At 38.8% G+C, this 13,936-nt stretch overlaps 1 protein-coding gene across 2 annotated transcripts in view; it reads right to left on the bottom strand.

Moving 5' to 3' along the window:
- angpt4 (angiopoietin 4) overlaps nucleotides 1–13,936 on the bottom strand; it is a 90,893-nt gene that overhangs the window by 8,194 nt on the left and 68,763 nt on the right. For both annotated transcript variants that reach the window (XM_014019130.1, XM_014019129.1), the window contains 5 exons: nucleotides 6,850–7,005; nucleotides 6,639–6,760; nucleotides 733–817; nucleotides 312–459; nucleotides 120–232 (listed from right to left, as the gene is read on the bottom strand). In XM_014019130.1, the coding sequence (XP_013874584.1) occupies nucleotides 120–232; nucleotides 312–459; nucleotides 733–817; nucleotides 6,639–6,760; nucleotides 6,850–7,005 (624 nt within the window). The remainder of the gene's footprint in view (nucleotides 1–119; nucleotides 233–311; nucleotides 460–732; nucleotides 818–6,638; nucleotides 6,761–6,849; nucleotides 7,006–13,936) is intronic.

Raw genomic sequence — 13,936 nt, forward strand, 5'->3', positions numbered from 1 at the left:
ACACAGGAGTCACCCGCGGGCCACATTTGGCCAGCAGGCCTTGTGTTTGACACATGTGTAATAGACAATAAACAATAATAATAATACTTTATGTACATGGGGTGGGGGTGGGGGGTTACCTGCACAGGTTCGGTCCTGTTCCCGATGTAGACGTGATAAACGCCGCTGACAGAATGACCATCTTTGTAAGCGTCTGCGCAGTCCTTCCACATCTGGCTGCGAGGAGGCGAGCCTGGAGGCAAAACCGTGATGAGATACATCACAGCAGGAATTTATTTAATGTGTGTGTGTGTGTGTCTGTGTGTGTGTACCTGTAGTCGTGGCCACCATGTTGATGAGTGTGTGGACGGACTCCATCAGCTGGGCCTGCTGCTTCTGCAGAGCCGTGTTGTTGCTGGTGGCGACTTTCAGCTGCCGCTCCAYAGACTCTATCGCCACCATCTGAGTCCTGACCACCGACTGGGAGAGAAAAGATTCATCTGTGTTTTTACTTTGCATATATTTGTATTTTTGTATGATTCTGCACCAGCCTCTTGTCATTCTTGTCAAATAAACGACCTTAAAGATTCAAAAAARCCATCTGATGTGTGATCTAATGAGCATGAAATCTGCCCCCCGTCAGTCCTGACAGGATTCATTTTAATAAAAACTCAGACACCTGTCCAAACAGTCTCCTGCCGGTGATGTTTCTGTGCTTTAATAACACCCAGATGTCCTGTTTGGTAACTGTACCTGCAGCCTGTTCTTCTCCACCCTCATGTCCTCCAGCTCTCCTCTCTGCTGAGACTCCAACATCTGAACTTTGCTCTCCAGATGACTGGAAAAAAGAAAAGAAACTCATTTAACACACAAGTTTCTTCTGTAAGTTTAATAAAAGTTGACTCGAGTTTGCTTTTGTTTTGAAATTCCCTTTAGATGTCATTTATAATAAAGAGTTTTATGATCTCTTATTGGCATTCAGTCAAGTTTAAAGTGCCTGTGACATCAAAGTTTTGTAATAAATATGGATGCATTTTTGGAAGAAAATGCTGAGAACATATTGCAAAACACATTTTACACAGCTGAGATGAACAGTTGTTGAGATATTCACACGTAAAATGACAGGAAGTGATGTCAAAGGGGAATGGCTACATGTAAAGCGATCATTACTAAAATGTATTGCAGACAGTAGAGAAGAATGTGATGTTTCTTTATATTATTTTGAGCCACTATCAGAGAAACGAAGAAGAGTCAGAGTTCAAATATTATTGTTTCAATAAACAAAGACCAGGGAGTTCCCTTTTCTTAAAGAGTTCCCCTTTGATGTCACTTCCTGTTTCACTTTGGCTTAAGTTAAAAAGTAAATATGCCTGTTATGTGATAAAATAAGTAAGATCATGTTTATTATGTCAAGTTTCTTAAATTAACCCTCCTGAGACCCTGTGTCCTCATCAATTTGGCCTCATTAAAGGACACTACCAGTGCCCTCTAGTGGTTGTGTGACAATATTACACTCATTTGAGTGATAAAAAGATGGTGGGGATCCCTGTAAAAAGCTTCTACAACTCTCAGTAAAAAATGGCCAAAATAAAAATCTAAATTACATTAAAGAATTGAAGCCAGTATATTTATGCATTGTTACATCTTTAGCTTCATTTTTTTATAACTGAAGCAAAGTACAATGTCTGTAAAGATAAAGTCCTCATTTGAGGACATTGGGACTATAATTTTGTTTTTAATTGTGCCTGGATTTTGGATAAACCTGCAGATATTTAGAAGAGTTTACAAATGTAAATAGTTTGTGTAAGTGGTGTATTTGGCCACAAAGTTTTGTTAAACAAATCTGGAAATTCTAGCAAGTGGTCGATTTCTTCAACCAATTACTTATACCTACAGTATACCTATGATCTGGTCAAATGGTCTGTGTTTTCCTGCCATTATGTCACATGATCTGCTCTTCAAACTGAAGAGCAATCTGAAAGTTATCATGGAAGATGATGATGATGTGTTTCACTGATTTTGCTGGCTGCTGTATTGTCAAAATAAATAGGAAAATCTTACTCCTAGAAAGGCTATCATGAAGCTTCTCAAGTTTTGTAATTTCTTAGGTATTCCTCAGCAAGGGTGACACTTTGAAACCCAGTGTACTCATATGAGGATATCATTTTTTTGTTGCAAAAATTACTTACTGTACCATGATAGAGTCTAGATATTATACTTATTAGGTCCTACTGATTTCATGTATCTTGGAGAAAGAAAAAAATGCACATAAAAGAAGCTTGGGCCTCAGGAGGATAAAGAAGTTTTCTTTGATATTTTGTATTTGAAGGATCTGCACGTCATAGACACTTTSAAACAGGGCTGGTGAAAGTTACTTGTTTACCTGAAGCACACAAGAGAAAACCGATTTGAAAACACCARAATGACGGAACATTGGGTGATTGAAAGTGTCCCCTGCTGGAGTCAGATGGAGGGAATATATTACAGCATTTATCACCCATCTGCTGAAAAAGATGGGAGTAAAAGGTCACTTCCTCCAACAAACCGTTAAATCTGTGTCCACTGCAGAAAACAAATCAGCAGTAAAYGAAATGGGATTGAATTTATGGTCAGTTCCCTCAGAATAAGAGAAAATGTGTTTTTATTATTATTTTTTTATTAATTCTGATCAAAGGAGGAAAAGACTAAAGTGTAATGCTGACATACAGCTGAGCATAAAGCTGGTGGGTAGGGAGGACATGAAAGCCAAACTGTTTACATTAAATCTGTTTGTAATGAACCAGAGGTTGTAACTCCTGAATTACTCCCTCTCGTTTAAAAAAAAAAAATCTGTAACAGTGAAATAAAGATTAATAACTCCACCATTCTTCTTCCTGCCAGATCAGACCGCAGCTGTCGTTATCTGTGCAGCTGAACCAGCAGTCCAGCTGTTGAAAATAGACTCCAGGCCACAGTTAGATCAACAACGTTTCGGGCCAAACGAATGAAAGCCGATGAGGGAGTGGCGGTGGTCTCGGGGGGACGACGTGGGACATGTGTCCAGTTTACGCTCACTTRTCTGCTAATCTGCAGGATCAGGGTGGAAAACTCAAACGAGCTTCTGACGAACTCAAACGAATTATTTGTATTTATTCTGCTTAATTCAAGTTTTAATTATCTGTGCTGAGTTTAGGCTGTATTATAAGCAGACGGGTCAGTTTTATAAACACTAACAGATGCAAAGTGCTGTTTTTACAACCTAATGTATGAAACAWGATGTTAAGTGTCTCATTATCACAGAGTTGTTATAATTCTTATTTAAAATCGTGTCTAAATCTGGTTTGTTGTGTTGTTTATAGAAACCTGTAGMAAGTTTCGCTCCTTTAAACTAACTGTTGTTTCTAACTGCTTTTAGAACCACAGATTGTTGACATTCAGACAGGAACAAACAAGACAAAAACTGTGATTTGTAAACTATTTCTCACTCACATCTTAGTTAAAAAAACAAAACTGTTTATTAATCAGCATCAAACATTCTGTAATTCTGAAAGCTTTTCTGTTTTGTGATGAACTGGATTGAACTTTGTTTCAGTATTTTCCTTTTTAAACTGATTATAGTGTATTCTTAAAAGAACATTGTGTTGTTTGAACCTTATTAAAAGAGCAATAAGTGAAGCCTAAAATGTGAGTACAGCAAATAAATTATAATTAACGAGTAAAATTTGATGTATGATATACAAAAATAACTTTCTGAGAATTCCTAGAGCAATTGCCAGGACGCTTTGGTCAAGATGAAAGTGCTGACTTTGTTACAACACAGTTATTTAGAATGACATTAAATAGTATTTTGTTTAAAATAAAAAGCCAATTCTCTTAATCTTTTCATCAAAGGCGAAGTAAATATTAAATCTTCATTAGTTGTGTTTATGCATCACAGTTTCCCTCTAGTTCAGTAATATTTTCCTTTACAGTCCAAAGAAGTGATGAAACGTCCACATTTTGTAAATGAAACAGTCTGGTGGAAGTGTGGCTGATTGTTGGACGTGATCCTCCCTCGTTTAACAGAACGAGGGAGGATCARGTCCAACAACGCGGCTCGTTTGAGCGATATACAGTATTCTGTTACAGGTGAGGRTTTAGTCACAGCTGAAAAACTTGATCAGTTCCTGGCTGCTTCAATGCACRGACCTGCACATGAATGAGGAAATGGTTTTTCAGCGCCACGGTGAGCGGCTGATTGCTGCAGCTCTGCGGTTTGTGTGCGAGGTGTTAAAACGTAACTTTATGCTGAAATCTACGAGCGTGTGGATGCAATTTAATGTGAGCTGAAAAGGTTATAATAAGTTCTTGGACATTTCTAAAGTTTTATTCTAAGAAGTTTGGACAAATAAATCAGCTTCAGTGATACAAACTGAGACCAAAGCAGGTAAGAAAAACAGCAGCTACATATAATTATTTAATTTAAATTCCAAATAAACTAAGTGCATTTTACAAAATATAATAAATACGTAAATACATTCTCTACAGGTCATTTAATGTTTTTAAATCCTTTCTTTTCACATTTAAATCATTCAGTTGGGTCTTTATACAGTAAAACTACAAAAATTTGGTCTGAATTCTTCCTTATTCTAACTTTATCATCTCCTCTTTCACCCCTTTTCTGCTGTGCGTCTCAAAGCAACTCGTTTTGTTACTGTTCCTTTAAGATACTTCAAGCCCCGCCCCCCTCCAGCTTCCAGACCGGTCCACTCCGGTTTGACAGAGGAGGTTATGTTTTCTAATGATGTAGAAATGTTTTATTTAATTGAAAGATGCCAACAACAGAAGACCTGTCCATCCAGCCTTACAGGTTTGAGCCAGAGTCCAACCCAGAACCAGAGTCTGACCCAGAACCAGAGTCTGGCCCAGAACCAGAGTCTGACCCAGAACCAGAGTCTGACCCAGAACTAGAGTCTGACCCAGACCCAGAGGAGAATTAAGACGAGGAAATTGTAGTTGGTAAGTCCAGACCTTATATGGGAATTCCGTTGCAGATAATTTGATGTAATATTTCAGAAAACATCATAGAAAATAGTAAAAACCAAATGTGCTGAAAAATGTGACCCAAACAGAATATAAAGYTATCTTTGCAGAACTAGGTTCTGCCTCTGAGAGCCTTCAAGTCCACACCAAAATGTATTTAACAGCTAAAATAAGTGGATTTTGCATAATACTGTATGTCCCCATTAAATGAAATACCTGAAATATAATCTTAAAGAAATTTAAAATCTCTTTTTTGAGATACAAAACACAACTTGAGCAGAAAAATCTTACATTTTTGTCTTRTTCTCTGCCAGCTAGCAAAGCTTRTTTTRTTTCCAGCTGGTAAATCCTAAAATCCAAGTATTTCCTCATTAGAATAACATAAAAATAAGATTCAAACCAAATATTTCTGTGTTATCCTGATTAATAAGACAAATCAAAGCATGTRTCATGAAATGAGGAAAARGAAAATGTGCTGAGGTCATTCTGACCAAATGTGACCTCATCCACCTGTGTGAACTGTAGGGAGGATCTGGGTCTSAACAGTTAAAATGAGCAACAGAAAGATTTGTTTGTTTCYAAMTGATTCATTAAGATTTAATGTTTTGTAGCAGCCTTTATGTTTGTAGCTCTTAGCTCGGTCTGTGTCTCCTGACCCACAGAGGGTTCATCCTGCTAACAGAAAAATCTCTCACACAATGTAAAACTACTGTTTTCGAGTCCCACARACACACATGTACAGTCTGAGCGTGTCTGTTTGCATTAGATATGTTACTGTAAACAGAAACGCACTTGATAATCACTCCGAAAGTTTCACCACCCGCTGCACCGTCCAAGTTCACCTCAGAGTGAAAAATGATAAAAATATTGTGATTCCAAACATTGGTGTGTCTCACAGCAACAGCTGAGGTTGTGTTTCCTGCAGGCTGCTCTCTCTTAGCTTTCACATTATCTCTGATAACTTACAAACTGTCACGTCTACTATAAAAGGAAGTACAGTTAAGCTGGTTTGAAGTTCTTTGACAGATTAATAAAAAAGCAACAAGRATGGATAAGCTGGCGTTAGCATCGGAAAYGCTAGCYACTAGCATGAGGCTAGCCTCTCCGATGCTAATGCCAGCTCATCCATGCTAGTTGCTAGCCTCTTTGATGCTGACACAAATGAAAAATATGTGTACAATAGGTTGCCTTCAGGCCCAGGCCTCCCTTGAAAAAGAGATATGAGATCTCAAKAGGACTTGCCTGGGTAAATAACGATCGATAAATAATAATAATAGTAATAAATAAATAAATAAAAATGAATAGTCTCCTTCTCYTTTGTCAGCGCAGGCTTCTCAGTTACAGAGGTCAGCTGTAGAGGTACCAGTGCCGGCCTATCATTAATCAGATAGGATGTAGCAACCGCTGGTTGTGCAATAATCTTAATTTTAGCCCTCATACCGCYCTATTATATAGAGCACTAACAGATTGCACTGGATCTTTGCTTAGAATTTTGGCATGAATAGAAATGGGTAATGTGTATTTTTTTATTTTAATCTGGATTCACTTTGATTTTCTTTTTGCTTCTCCTTTATTGTAGAGAATCAGTTAATAATTAACAGAAAACACAAAAACAAATAAAAACCCACAGATTGTGACAGAAGTCCCACATGTCCCACCTGTTCTTGTCTCTCAGCTGCCTGATCTCGGTGGTTTGCAGAAGGAGCTCCTTCTCCAGCTTGTTGGTGGACAGAGAATTCTCCAGAAGTTGGATTTCTATCCGTGACGTGTGGTTCAGAACCTGGTAAAAAAAAAAAAAAAGGAAGAATAAACAAAGAATAAATGCGGTTGCCTCAGAGGAAGCTCTGTCGTGGGGGACGTGTTGGTTACCTTGGCCTCGACCACGTTGAGTTTTCTCGTCTGCTCGGCCGTCTGTGAGAGCAGGTTGGTTCCGATCTCCAGCATCGTGGCTGTTTGGTTGTGAACGACGTGGGACTGGATATTGGCGACGTCTCGCCTTAAACTCCTCTGGATGAAACCCTCCAACTGTGGATTAAAAAACGAGAGAGATGTTTGAGCTTCTGCCTTTTATTAAGATAAAACGGCACGTCGACACGATTGTMTCTGGTTTTTCGGTCGAATTTGTGGCTTTTGTCTTCATGTTTTCAGTCTGTCTTAGGTTTAGGTTCTTTTGACTCGTCTGTGGTTCTTTACATCCCTCAGTTTGCCCCAGTGTTAAATTCTTCCTTCTGTTTTCCCACAAAACTGGTCCTGTTTTCTCATTTTCCACCTCATGGCTTTAATCATTATCTTCCTCAGTATATAAAACACTCACTTTTCTCTTTTTTCCCCCCCTCTTCCTTGTCAGGCTTTTATTATAACTGGCTCATGCTTAGTTTTGTGTTATAAATAAACACCCAGAATTGATCACTTCTGCCTGCTTGTGCGTTTTTACAACACGTTCCATAATATTGATTGCTCCYTTCGTGTTTTTGTTAAGCGGTGCCAACCAAACTGCAAGAGTCTGGCACCGGTTTGAAGCTATCAAAGGCCTCCCACAGGTTTTGAGTGACAATCTGACATTTTGGTCCGTTTCTCTCACAGCCGTTAACGTGCCTGACAGACGGCTCAAAACTCACGCGGTGTAAATATTCTCCACGAGAAAACCGGCATGACAGCCGTGTTTACCGCAAAACTCRCATCTCAATTTGGTGAGTTACCAAGCTGACATTTACTATCAAGGAATGAGGTAAACATTATGGGATTGTGTTTACTTTTACAGGATCATAAAACAGCGCTTTTGGAGAAATAAAAGCTTGAATTTTACGATACAATATGAGAATGTTCACGAAGAACAAATTTTAAATGTTCTTCCAGAAGTTGTCAAGGCACGTTTTTCGCCTCGTGACGGAAAAGTCGCTTTATCATCTAAAAAACATGGAATGTAACACAAACGAGTTCTTTCCAGAAGGTTCCCGAGGTTCTGCAGAGAAACCACCCACTCAGAACACAAAGCATGTCAGGGTGGGGGCTAAAGATGCAGGTCCTCCCATCTCTGGGAACATCAGCCGATGCCAGCTCGTCCTGCCARGCTGCGACCCTCAGCAGCTCACAAATAAACAATCCGTCCGTTCGGACGTCTATTCATGCCTCCGACTCCACATCCTCAGGATATCAGTGCCACTGAGAAGCACGGGGAGTTGATAAATATACTGCTGCACCAACAAATAGACGGGTCCCAGCGGGACGGTCAGTTCACCGACGAGGCAAAGTTCAGGCCACGACGCCACGACCGCATTCTCTGGTGTCCCATCACAGGACAAAAAAGTACTTTGTTTTTTATTGAGATCAGACCTCAGATCAGAGGTGGCTGTTGTCCTGTTAAATCCAGACGTGTTTGGGTTTATTTCTCACCGATCATCGCTTTTCATCACAAATATGTTTTGGTGTTACGGGCTTGAGAGCAGGAACTAAATTACGAGTTGGTTCTGCAGTTTAGCTTCTACTCATGAGGAAAAATGGAGGAAGGAAATCATCACTTTAGTTATTGATCATACTTATTCCCACGTGAACAAAACAGTTATTTTCACCATTTAACAAGATTAAAATATTTGGCTGCAAGTCTGATTCATGTTCACCGACCATCTTTTGAACGGGACAGCTTTATAAGTTCAGAGATGACTATCAGTCGTTTCGAGGAACTTCTGTGTCGGTGAGTAAATTGGGCTGAAAAACAGATCTGATGTGATGCAGAAAGATGTTATTAAAAAAAGAAGAAGGAGAAAACAGCTGGAACAAACGAGCTGGTTCATTTCTGCTTCCTGAGATGTTGCAGATAAACTTTGATCAAGAGGCCAAGTTGTAAAACGTAAAAAAGGAGAGAGAGAGAGAGAGAGAGAGAGAACTAAAGTTTAGCAGGTTTTCTTTTCTCTTTTTGTTGATTTTCCAGAGACAAAACCTTCTGACTTCTTACTTCACCCTCGCTTCCTGAGCTGGAATTGAACTACAAACCCCAGACAGGACATAAAACATCTTCTCTGGAACCGGTGCCGGCACACACAAGAACACAATTAGCTCGACACGGGTCCACTTACGTTTACAAAGTGAAGTCAGACCAACAAGCTCACCAACTGGAATAGCGCTCATTTCAGAGCCGCTAACTCAAACCACATGTTGGTTTCACTGGGATCTGGGCCTTCTGGGGGACTTCAGACCAGTCGTAGGGGGGTGGGGGGTAAGCCCCCCCCACCTCCCGGATAATAAGGGTGACGCACAGGAGAGTAGCACTGATAGGGATCTGGGGTAACAAGTGCACCGTGTGGCGCTGGAGTGTGTCAGAATCAGAYCCGTGAACTCAGCTGAAGCTGAAGAGAGGAAAACTTACAAAATAAATTTTAAAGTTTTAAAATGACCTCCAACTCATAAASTTTCATAATAAAAGCCTGAAAACACCTCATGCAGTGAGCAGTTCAGGTTTGCAGAGGTAAAACTTGTCCCTCCTCCAGCTCAGWGTAATAAAAATCTTATCTCTGTTTCTTTCCAACCTCACGCTGCGTTCACTGACTTTCAGACGTTTTCGATCATTTTTGGTTCAATAACTGCAGACCAGGATCCGGAGTCCGGCTGCACAAAATTAGAAAACCATGTGATTTTTGATGTGATTGCCGATTGTTGCAATAACAACGGGTCTGGGGTAGAAACCCCACATTTTCCTCACTCCTGTCTCTTTGTTCTGTCATCACAACGCTCACAACGCTTTCTGTGTGTTTTAGCGTCTCGACCACATAATGTGAACCGGGTGTGGACATCAAGAGGAGCGAGAGGCATGAAGGCACAACACTTGGAGTGGAAAAGTCTCGGATTTATTCAAGTTCAAGACGTCTTTCGCAATTTCTATATTCTGCATCCTGGTGATGAGTAATTATTTATATGATGCAGACGTGTCAGGATCTGTGTTTTTGGGTTATTTTTTTGGTAGCTTTTGTGTTTTTTATTATTAGGTTTATTCCCTTCTGGTTATTGTGTTTTGTTGTTTTGTATTATTTTATTGTGTTTAGTCGTGTTTCATTTGTCTAGTTTTGTGCCATCAGTAACTTCTCAGTCACACCTGGCTTCCTAACACCATTTTCATTTTTATTGTAAATATTTGCTGTCACGTCGGCCTTTTGCTTTGTCTAAAAGAAGAGTGTGCATTCTTGAGTCCAACCTCCATTCAGCCGTGACAAAACAATCAGACATTTCAAAAAGAAGTTAGCAAAAAATGCTCAAGTTTCAAAGTAAATACATCGTGTATTTTATTCACAATGGAACATGGCATCAAATTTTAAACCAAGATTTGAACTGTTTTTGGCGACAAATATGCATATTTTTCATTTGGAAGAGGAATGTGGAGGAGTATTTCGGATCTAATCAGGTTAAAAAGAGCTTTGCAGGGAATAAATCTCTGTGAAAGACTAAAAWACAGTGGGTCAGTTTCAGAATAAACACTCCTGCATTAGCTTCATGAAACKAAACCTAAAAATAAAAGACTTTTGAACAAACAGAATCCTCCATCAGACCAGGACAAGTTCTCCTCCAAAACCTGCTGTTAAAATGCTGTTAAAAGAAGTTTTATTCTCCAATTAGAAAAGTAAAATCATTTTCATGGAATGAAATATTTTCAGTTTGTTTTTGAGTGAACCCTTATTGCCTCCACCTTTTTCTGGCCCTTAATATCCCCTTTACCAGTTTTTGACCAATGCAAATAAAGACAGATGGTAAAAAGTGTCCAACCTGCAGAGCATGTTTTTATTAATGCAGCTGTCTGTAAGCAAAGAGCTGCAGAGATGTTTTGTTTGAAAAATCAAGGTAGAAGAAGCTGACAGCTTCAGGCTGTGTTTCAGAAAACTTTCCCTCCTGAAGGGGAATAAGCGCCTGCGTGGTCCCTGACCTCTGCTCCCTCTGTCTCGTCGATGAACTTGTCTTGATTGCCGAGMATCCTAACCTGGATACAAAACCTTCATCTTTGCTTTGAATAACTGCAGAAAACTTGTGTTTGCATAAAGCTCCGTGTGTATTTATGAAGAGCTGACGAGTGAAGCTCCCCGMGAGTCTGACACCTGCTGAACTTCTGCCTCCCTGACACAGACATGAACCCCTGWAGGTCGTCTGGATGGACTTCATTTCCTCGTGGAGCTCCTCGGCGTACGAGCATCCTAAAGGAGCCACGGTGTAGATAAGGATGAAWATCATGTTAACCGGGAGGTAAAACAAACAGTTTTAGGGGAAAAAAATAACTTTAAAAATCGAACTGTTGTGATGTGAACAAAAGAGAAGAGGGCCACTGGAAATAAAAAATAATAATTCTGATGTTAATATCAAAATTCTGAGACTTTTTCTCAAAATTCTGAGACTTTTTCTCAAAATTCTGAGACTTTTTCTATAAATCTGAGAAAGATAAGTCAGAATTCTGATATTAAAGTCAGAATGATTATGTTATCTCAGAATTACGTGTTTTTTCCTGATTCTGACTTTAATCACAGAATTCTGAGACTTTTTCTAAAATTCTGAGAAAAAATATCAGAATACTCAGAAAAGTCTGAATTCTGAGAATTATTAAAGTCAGAATCCTGTGATTAAAGTCTGAATTCTGACTTTAATCTCAAAATCACAAAAAAGTCATAATTCTGACAAAAAAGTCAGATTTTTAAGATTAATTAAAATCAGAATTATGAGAATAGTCCAAATTATGAGATTAAGATCAGAATTCTGAGGGAATTGTGAGAGTCAGAATTCAGTGGCCCTAATCCTCTTGCGTAGAGGTGAAAACTCAGGTTTTAATAAAATATTTGTGTTTTAGTTTCCGTTGAAGACTATTTGAGACAATGAATACAATGAGGAATTCCTATTTTTACACAAATATATAGATTAAGTTGAAAGATTTTTCCTTCTTCTCTTGTTTCCTGTTTTAATTAAACCCTCTGCTGCTTTTTCACAGTAATTGAAAATCACATGTTAAAACAGCAGAATGTCAGAGTGTAAACCTAGATTTAATTAACCTTTTAATGTAATTCAGAAAAACGTTACAATTCCCGAACAAACCTTAAGAACTGAGGCTCAAAGTTACAAACAAGACATGACATTTCAACACACAGTCTGTGTATTACATTTGATTTCACTGCACTTTTCCTATATAATTATTAAAACAGTAGTGTGTTTTTTTAGACTTTATGTTTAACCACACTTGGCTCCGAAGCGCAGGCCACCCCACTGAGATGAATGAAGTGAAAATATTGCTCTTGCTTCCTCGATTCAGCGTCTATGAACTGACAAAAAGTCAGCCGGGATTAAATCTTTATAAGTCAGCAAATAATCTTTGCGGTAAGACGTWAATGTGCGAGTTACTCTCCTGCTTTTTTTTTTTCTATCACCAGTGGCCTGTTGACCTTGGCAGAAATGTTACTTTTCCTCTTCTCCGTTCAATCTATGCAACCATATGTCTCATTTCTATCTCCCACGTGCCCTCTTAGTATTTTAAAATATTCCACTCTTGGTGTCAGATAAGTGCTGCCACGTCTTTTCACCCGTGAAGACTCACTTAAACGCTCCTTTGTTAGCTGAAATCATAGAAGTGATGTTTTCATTCCTGTCGGCCCAGCGGCTCCAGCCTGAGCGCATCTCCTTTCAGGTGTTTTATTAAAGTTCTCCGCAGTGATGCTTTGCACATGTTGGACTTGGAGAGTACATCACAGCATCCAAATTATACACTAAGATATGAAATACTTATTGGATTTATTTCTTTTGTCAAAAAGCCACAAATATCCCTCAGAGTTCTCTTTTCGTTCTTGGTCTGTGTGKGTTTCACTATTACAGTAAAACTGTYGAGTTTAATGACCTAAAACAAAAAGTAAAAGTTACTGATTTGTGGCCACCAGAGAGTGAACCACATGCAGTAATGAGCCCAGTCTCAACAGAAAGAGCAAAATTCAAGTTAAAAATTATARTCTATGTAAACATCTCATTATACATTCATGACCATCTGAGAAAGGAAATAAAAAATGTCAATAAAAAACAATTTAATAAACACTATAGGTCTCTTAGATAGGTCTATAATTTTTAGAATTCCTCACTAAAATACCGAAGTTTTTGTCTTTTTTTTTTTCAAACTTTTTTTGCATTGATCATAATCTGGAGGAATGAGAATCTTCAGTCATTTAAATTTAGACATATGATGCTTTTAAATCATTCTTATTCACATTTAAATTATTCCGTTGGGTCTATGTAAAGTGAAAATCCAATGCTTTTGTCTGATATCCTCCTTTTTCAAACTCCAAAAGCCCCGCCTCTTTTCTGCCGTATGTCTTGAAATTAGTTGTGGCGGCCATCTTGAATGTTTGATTAGCATTTAGAATATAGTAAAGATAGTTTTRGGCTGCTTCTACATTAATGTTCAGCTTTGTATGTCTAAAAAATGACTGAATAATAAGTTGTGAATAACTCRACAAGCCCCGCCCCTTTTCTGAGGCGTGTCTTAGATCAACTCGTTTTGAGGCTGTCAAACGACGAGCTTCACACCKCATCACTCCTCCAGCTTCCAGAGCGGTCCATTCTAGTTTGATAGAGGGGTTTACGACTATATAGCTGCGCAGAAACGTTTTATTTACAAATTAATTAAAGTATGTCAAAAAGGGAAGACATGTCCATCCAGAACCAGAGGAGAATGAAGACCATCAAATTGTAGTTGGTAAGTCCAGACCTTAGAAGCTCTGTTGCAAATACTGTGACATAARAGCTCAGAAAACATCATTAGGATGCTGAAAGGGTTAAAAATCTGACCCAGACAGAATATAAAGGCATTTTTGCAGCACCAGGAGAGACTAAGTTCAACTTTTCTGCCTCCTACACTGCAAAAACTGCCCACCTAACCAAGTTTTAAAACCTTATATCAGCCAAAAAGTCTTTGATCTTGTTTTGAGACTGATTTACTAAACAAGAACTG

This window comes from Austrofundulus limnaeus, unplaced genomic scaffold (genome assembly GCF_001266775.1).
Source record: "Austrofundulus limnaeus strain Quisiro unplaced genomic scaffold, Austrofundulus_limnaeus-1.0 Scaffold210, whole genome shotgun sequence".
NCBI lineage: Eukaryota > Metazoa > Chordata > Actinopteri > Cyprinodontiformes > Rivulidae > Austrofundulus > Austrofundulus limnaeus.